The sequence below is a fragment of the Megascapheus bottae genome, chromosome 15 (genome assembly GCF_031878675.1).
Source record: "Megascapheus bottae isolate mThoBot1 chromosome 15, mThoBot2.hap1, whole genome shotgun sequence".
Taxonomy (NCBI): domain Eukaryota; kingdom Metazoa; phylum Chordata; class Mammalia; order Rodentia; family Geomyidae; genus Megascapheus; species Megascapheus bottae.
In genome coordinates, this window is record NC_143523.1 from 55556621 (window position 1) to 55563903 (window position 7283).

At 51.0% G+C, this 7283-nt stretch overlaps 1 protein-coding gene across 1 annotated transcript; it reads left to right on the top strand.

Annotated features, from left to right (window-relative positions):
* The first annotated feature begins 4770 nt into the window (after positions 1-4770).
* On the top strand, positions 4771-6680 carry LOC150054385 (neuropeptide Y receptor type 4-like). The gene has a single exon (XM_090347007.1). The coding sequence runs from the start codon at positions 4771-4773 to the stop codon at positions 5878-5880; it is 1110 nt and encodes a 369-aa protein (XP_090203133.1). The 3' UTR covers positions 5881-6680.
* Positions 6681-7283: the final 603 nt, after the last annotated feature.

Genomic DNA, 7283 nt, shown 5'->3' on the forward strand with positions numbered 1-7283 from the left:
TTGTCATGGGCATTTCTTTTCGTTGTTGTTGTTGTGGGGCTTGAACTCACAGTCTGAGCACTGTCCCTGGGCATTTTTGTTCAAGGCTAGTGCTCTCACACTTTAAACCACAGTTCTATTTTCAGTTTTCTGGTGGTTAATTGGAGATAAAAATTTCATGGACTTTCCTCACTGGACTACCTTTGAACTGTGAGCCTCAGATCTCAGCTCTTAGCCTGTTGAGTACTTAGGATTACATGCCTGAGCCACCAATACCCAGTAGGGAGGGAAATTTTAAGCAGATTCTTGTTGGTGCACAGCGCATATTAGTCACATATTGGGGTAGTAACTGTTTCATTTCAGTTGTCTCTGATGCAGCTTATACAGAATAAGTGCTGTTTTGTTAACTGAAAACCATTCTTCAATTGTAAAAAGAAAGTTCCAGCTGCTTTGTTGGCATTCTGAATACTTCTAAGTAAATATAGTTTTTATTTTTAAAAAGTGGAGGACATAACACGTGGCAAACCACGTCTCATCATGGCAGTTTTTGCTTCCATAGTGCTTCTATTCAAATGCTTCTTTCCATAATGCCCTGGGTACCTGCTTCGCCAAAAGAAAGAGCCGAGGTGGTGCATGTACAATCCATTCAGCAATCAGTGCAAAGCCAAGAAGGAGGAGATATGGGAGGAGCACTGAACTACGAACCATGGTAACCAACTTCTAAGGGACTCCTCTTTGGGTCCCCTCTCTAAATGCTCTAAATGGAGAGTTTCACTATTTTCCTTTTGTAGCTTTCCTTTATGCTTTCCAAGAAACTTACTCTGTTTATTTTAAACCACTTTCCTCTCTCTCTCTCTCTCTCTCTCTCTCTCTCTCTCTCTCTCTCTCTCTGTGTGTGTGTGTGTGTGTGTGTGTGTGTGTGTGTGTGTGTATGGGTGTTCTGGTCCTGGAGCTTGAATTCAGGGCCTAGGCACTGTCCTTGAGCTTTTTATTCAAAGCCTGTGTTCTACCACTGAGCCACAGCTCCATTTCCTGCTTTTCTTTAGGAAGAGTTGTTAATTGGAGAGAAATCTCATGGACTTTCCTGCCCAGTCTGGCTTTGAACCATGGTCTTCAGGTCTCAGCCTCTTGAGTAGTTAGGATTACAGGCCTGTGCCAAGCAACTTTCTTGCCTTTTAATTAATGGGGGGGGAAGGAAGAGGAAACATAATTGTCCTCCTCCCCATCCTCCTCCCCTTACTCCTTGCCCCTCCTCCCCTCCCCCTCCCCCTCCTCCTCCCTCTCCTCCCCCTCCTCCTCCCTGTCCTCCTCCCCTCCCCCTCCCCCTTCCTCCACCTCCTCGCCCCTGTCCTCCTCCCCCTCCCCCTCCCCCTTTCCTCCCCCTCCTCCCCTTCTTCCTCTCCCTTCCTCCTCCCCTCCCCCTCCTCCCCTTCCTCCCCCTCCTCCCCCTCCTCCCCTTCCTCCTCTCCCTTCCTCCTCTCCCTTCCTCCTCCTCCTCCTCCTCCTCCTTCTTCTTCTTCCTCTTCTTCCTCTTCTTCTTCTTCTTCCTCTTCTTCCTCTTCTTCTTCTTTTTCTTCTTCAGCGAGCCCTGGGGCTTGAACTCAGGGCCTGGGCACTGTCCTAGAACAATTTTTGCTTAAGGCTAGCACTCTGCCATTTGAGCCACATCACCACTTCTGGCTTTTTTCCGTGTATATGGTACTTTGGAATCAAACCCAGGGCTTTGTGCATGCTAGGTGAACACTCTACCACTAGGCTACATTCCCAACCTGTCATTTGGTTCTTTTGTGAGAAGATGCTGTATTGGCCTATTCAGGGATTCTAGGATAGAGATAAGAATTATGCCTTAGAGATGAGGGAGTGGGGAGGCAAAGTTTCAGCCAACAGCACCTCCTGCCTCTGTTGCAGGGTGACAGGCACACGTCATGCAGCCAGGACCCAGAAGCTGGGCTGTGAAGGAGGGGCAGATCTTTACAGAAAGTGAAGCAGGAAAGAGCGGGCCTGAAGGAAGACAAGATGGCTACACATCCACTGCTGGCGAGCGGAAGTGTGAATGGTGGCAAACCGAACTCCTATCTGAGATCTGGCTGTTGACTCCACCTATAGCTTCCTTTCTGCTTTAATGCTCCATCAGGAAGACAAGCAATGATAAGGAGCACCCCTTGAGCTAGCAGGATGATTAAAGAAGGTAACTTCTGTAGCCTACACAACTCTAAACAGAGCTGTTGATCTAGCAAGGGTCACTGACCCAACTCCAGGGGCCATTTCCTCAGGGAGCCATGGAAGGTTTTATCGGGAATGTCCAGAGTTTAGGAGGTGCTTAAAGTGGATATGTGCCCTTCATCAGGTACTCTAAGCACAGTGCCTCGGGGAGAGAATGGTATTTAGCAACCCTTGCGACACATATTTCAACTGATTTGTAATGTCCATTGGTTTCAAAGGAATTGAAAAGGATATATTCTCATTTAACCCAGGGCTCTGCTCCTACCCCTGGCAGCCCACCTCTTCTCCTCACTCCCTGGCTGGCACACTCTCCCAAAGCTTCTACTCCAGAGGTTTTGCTCTTGTCCAAGCCCTAAGTCTGGGCCAGGGATCTAACCGGCCACTCTGTGGAACAATTTACTTCCTTGTTTCCAGGCCCCTTGGCTAGCTTCTCTTCCAGGGTAGGAATCCTGTCCTGTTGGGCTCTGTGTGGCCAGATGGGGAGTCAGGTAGGTGCAGAGAGGTCTGTGGTTAAGGCTGCTGGTGGAGGGAGTTTATAAGGAGGCACCTTCTTCTGGTGTCCATTTCATGGGTGAGGAAACTGAGGTTGAGAGGGGCGAGAGGGGAGGATGCCGGGGAGAGGAGAGGAAGAGCTAAAGCGGAGAGACAGAGAGAGACAGGCGTGGGCTGGGGAGGGACTCAGACCGGGCTGGGTCCAGAGTGGCTGGGGTGGGCGTGGCGGAGCCCGGCGTGCAGCCCCGCTCGGGCCGGGTCTCGGGGGCTTGCGGCGGGCGTGGCTGCGGGAGCGTCCCGGGGGCGGGCGCGGAGGGCGGCTCCGATCCACTCGCCAAAGCGCAGCCACCATAAGAGCAGGTGAGGCCTGCGCCGCCCGCCTCGCGCTCCCCCCTTCGCCTCTGGGGAGCGTAGTCGGGGGACAGACACCGCAGGGACCCTGACTCCGGTCCTCTAAGAAGCGAGCGCTGCTCCCGGGAGCCAGGACCCCCGGAGCCCGGGGGCTCAAAGGCTGGGGCGCATCCTGTCCCGCCGTGGACCCCGGTTGAAGGAGCGCGGGGCTGAGGTTCTTCCTCCTCCTCTCCGGGACGCCATCGGAGTAGGTAAGGGGCACACCAAGTGCTTGGGTGTTGATCACAGGGACGCTGCAGCGCTCTGGAGAGATTGCAGAAGACGAGACCTTCCTGTCCTTCCATCGGACTGGCTGGGAAGGGGCAGGGGCAGCGCGTGTCCTGGGGTGTGTGCGTGTGTGGTGGGGTTACAGCCAAGCCCTGCTCTCTCCTGAGCTGCCTGGAAACTAAATCCCGTCCACATTCTGCTGACCTTGCTTGGTAACTCTGCCTCTCGCCCTGAGCCGCTGTGGCTCATGCGGGTAATCCTAGCTACTCAGGATCGCGGTTCAAAGCTCCTGACACTCTTATCTCCAATGAACTCCTCCCACCCTACAAAAAAAGCTGTAAGTGGACCCGCACTGCCTCCGGTTGGCACCCCCTGGAGTGTGTCTGGAGGACCTGAGGCCCTAGGTTCTTAGAGTGGGGGTGGGGGGCCCAGCAGCCCTGAAGGGGATCACCCAAGGTGAGCTGAAGGGTTGCAGGAGGACATAATGGGGTTCTTTGGGGCGACAGCCCAGTGGACCCGGGGTACTCTGTCTACCTGATCAGCAGAGGCATCTGGAGCATTCGGCCACTGAGCCACATGAGTCTCATCCCAGCTCCCTCCAGCATGACCCTGGTGCCAGGAGATTTGGCTTGGTCAGGAGGCCTGGGATTCCCATCTCCATCCCTGCCACCTGTCATACATCAGCGTGCCCCTTGCATTGGGACGCTAGCTCCACTTTCCTTTCCTCTTTTCAAAACTCATTTCTGTTTGGAAAGACGAGTGTTAGGGACTACAGAGCTAGAACAACCAGAGTTCTAGCTCCACCTCCACACTTTACGAGGGTGGGGCTCTGCCTAGGACCCCCCATGTCCAATGGCAATGCCTGTGTCTCAGAATAAAGTAGCTAGTAAGGCCCTGTTTGCTCATGCTGTAATCCCGGTTTCTCAGGAGGCTAAGATCTAAGGATCGCCATTTCAGACCTAGCCCAGCCAAAAAGGTCTGGGAGACTCATATTCAATCAATGAGCAAATAAAACTACTTAAAGATAATAAAAATATAAGGCGAGCAAAACTTTTTCACACCAACCAGCAAAAAAACTGGTGGCTCAAGTGTTAGAGAGCCAACCTTGAGTGAAAAAACCAAGTGAGAGCATGAGACCCTGAGTTCAAACCACTTACATACAAAATAAGCTAGCTGGTACATGCACGCATGGAGCACATCTTTAGCATACAACAAATGCTTTGTATCAGGTAGCAATTATCAGATGCTGGTCTCTTACCTTAAGCCTTAGGTAAGAGCTCCATCTCTCCAAGGAGATTGCCTGGGGCTGAAAATAGCCAAGAACCATCTCCTGACCCTTGCTCCTCCATGGATTCCATCCTAGAGGTGTAACTCTGAATCCTGTTTGTTTGCCTTGCAGGCATCATCTCTGACTTGGATCCCTTAGTTCAAGAACTACTGGATCTTCTCACATTCACCATGAATACCTCACATGTCCCGGTTTCCTGGGGTGGAAACAGAAGCCACCCGTGGAGCATCCTGTACAACTTCTCTGACCACTGCCAGGATTCCATGGACTTTCTGGCCTTCATTGTCACCTGCTATAGCATTGAGACCATAATGGGGATTTTGGGAAACCTCTGTTTGATATGTGTAACCATGAGGCAGAAAGACAAAACCAACGTGACCAACCTGCTCATTGCTAACTTGGCCTTCTCTGACTTGCTTATGTGCCTCATCTGCCAGCCACTCACGGTTACCTACACCATCATGGACTATTGGATCTTCGGTGAGGCCCTGTGCAAGGTGTCAGTCTTCATCCAGTGTATGTCGGTGACAGTCTCCATCCTCTCACTTGTCCTTGTGGCCCTGGAGAGGCATCAGCTCATAGTCAACCCTACAGGCTGGAAACCCAGTGTCCTTCAGGCCTACCTGGGGATTGTGATAATCTGGTTCATAGCCTGCTTCCTTTCCCTTCCTTTCCTTATTTACAGCATCCTTGACAGCATCTTCCATGAGGAGCACCCCAAGGCTTTAGAGTTTCTGGCAGACAAGGTAGCGTGCACTGAGTCCTGGCCCGTGGCCCAACACCATGTCATCTACACCACCTTCCTGCTGCTTTTTCAGTACTGCATCCCATTGGGCTTCATTCTGGTCTGCTACCTGCGCATCTACTTGTGCCTGTGGAGGCAGGGACGCGTGCTTCCAAGGGGCGCCTGCAGCTCACGAGAGGGACAGATGAAACGGGTCAATGGGATGCTTGCGGCTATGGTGGCTGCCTTTGCAGTGCTCTGGCTGCCCTTCCATGTATTCAATACCCTGGAGGACTGGTACCCGGAGGTCATCTCCGTGTGCCATGGTAACCTTATCTTCATGGTGTGCCACCTGCTCGCCATGGCGTCTACCTGTGTCAACCCTTTCATTTATGGCTTTCTCAACACCAATATCAAGAAAGAGATCAAGGCTTTTGTGCTGACCTGCCAGCATAGCACTCCTCTGGAGGAGTCTGAGCCTGTGCCTCTGTCCACAGTGCACACGGAAGTTTCCAAAGGATCCATGAAGCTAAGTGGCAGATCTAAGCCCATTTAGCTGTTTCTAGGGCTTCTTCTTGCCACATTCCTTGCCAGGGTCTTTCACTTAGTGAAGTGGCCATGTTATAGGTGGGTGTTAGGGGGAGGGTAGGATCTCATCATTTTTGCCTTTTGGGGTTGAAGATAGACTGGCAAGGTAATGCTTTTTGCATCCCTATGTTCAGAGGATCTAAACCATTTGCTTCTGGGAGAATTCTATTTCCAGATTGGGGAGGTTGAGCTTCTGGGTGTCACAGCTGCAGATGGCTACCTGTAGCTGGCAGGGTTTATTCTGGTAACTCAGCAACAGATTCCTGGCCTGGGAAGCCACTGGAGAGTGAGAGTTTGAGGCCACTAAGGAGTGTGTGAGAGAAGGGACAGATGCAGATAGAACTCCAGACATTTTTCAGGCCTGCTCCTGGGGAGACAGAGATGCAGGTGGATGTGCTTTGTAAGAATTTAAGCCAGACACTGATGGCTTATAATTGTCATTCTAGCTACTGAGGAGGCTGAGATCTAAGGATGGTGGTTTGAAGCTAGCCTGGTCAGAAAAGTTTGTGTGATTTTTATTTTCAATTAAGTCAAAGTGGAGCTATGGTTCAAACAGTAAAGTGTTAGCCCGGAGCATAAAAACTAAGGGAAAGTGCCTAGGCCCTGAATTCAGGCCCCAGGGCTGGCACACACACACACACACACACACACACACACACACACACACACACACACACACACACACACAGAATTCAGCAGGGTTAAAGAGTTATATCCATGTTGTTTTGGAAGGCTATGGCAGAGAGAGAGAGAAAGAGGGGAGAGAGAGAGAGAGGAGAAAGAGAGAGAGAAGGGAGGGAGAGATAGAGAGAGAGAGATAGATATGGGGGGATCGTTCCAGATTTCCATTTTTAATCAGTGGTAAAGGAACTATTCATCACTGAATGTTAAGTCAGGGAAAGGTACCCTAGGGTACCAGGGCTCAGGATGCTGTTCCCATGGACACTTGGGAACAAAGCTCCTTTATGATGCTAAAATGCCTAATGACAGAGTGACCAGGCTGGGCATCTGGTAAAGATGCTTTGTATTAGAAACAGGAACAAGGAACAATAGTAGGAGTCTTACTGAGTGATTTCTGTGCCTCTCCTTTTTTTTTTTTTTTTTTTTGGTTGGTTGTAGGGCTTGAACTCTGGGCCTGGATGCTGTCTGTCCCTGAGCTCTTTAGCTCAAGGCTAGTGCTCTACCACTTGAGCCACAGCATCACTTCCAGTTTTCTGGTGGTTCATTGGAGATAAGAGTCTCATAGACTTTCGTGCTTGGTCTGGCTTTGAACCAGGATCCTCAGATCTCAGCCTCCTGAGGATTACAGGCATGAGGCACAGGCACCCTACTTTGTGCCCCTCCTCTTCACCTTTCTAGGTTTGCACAGCT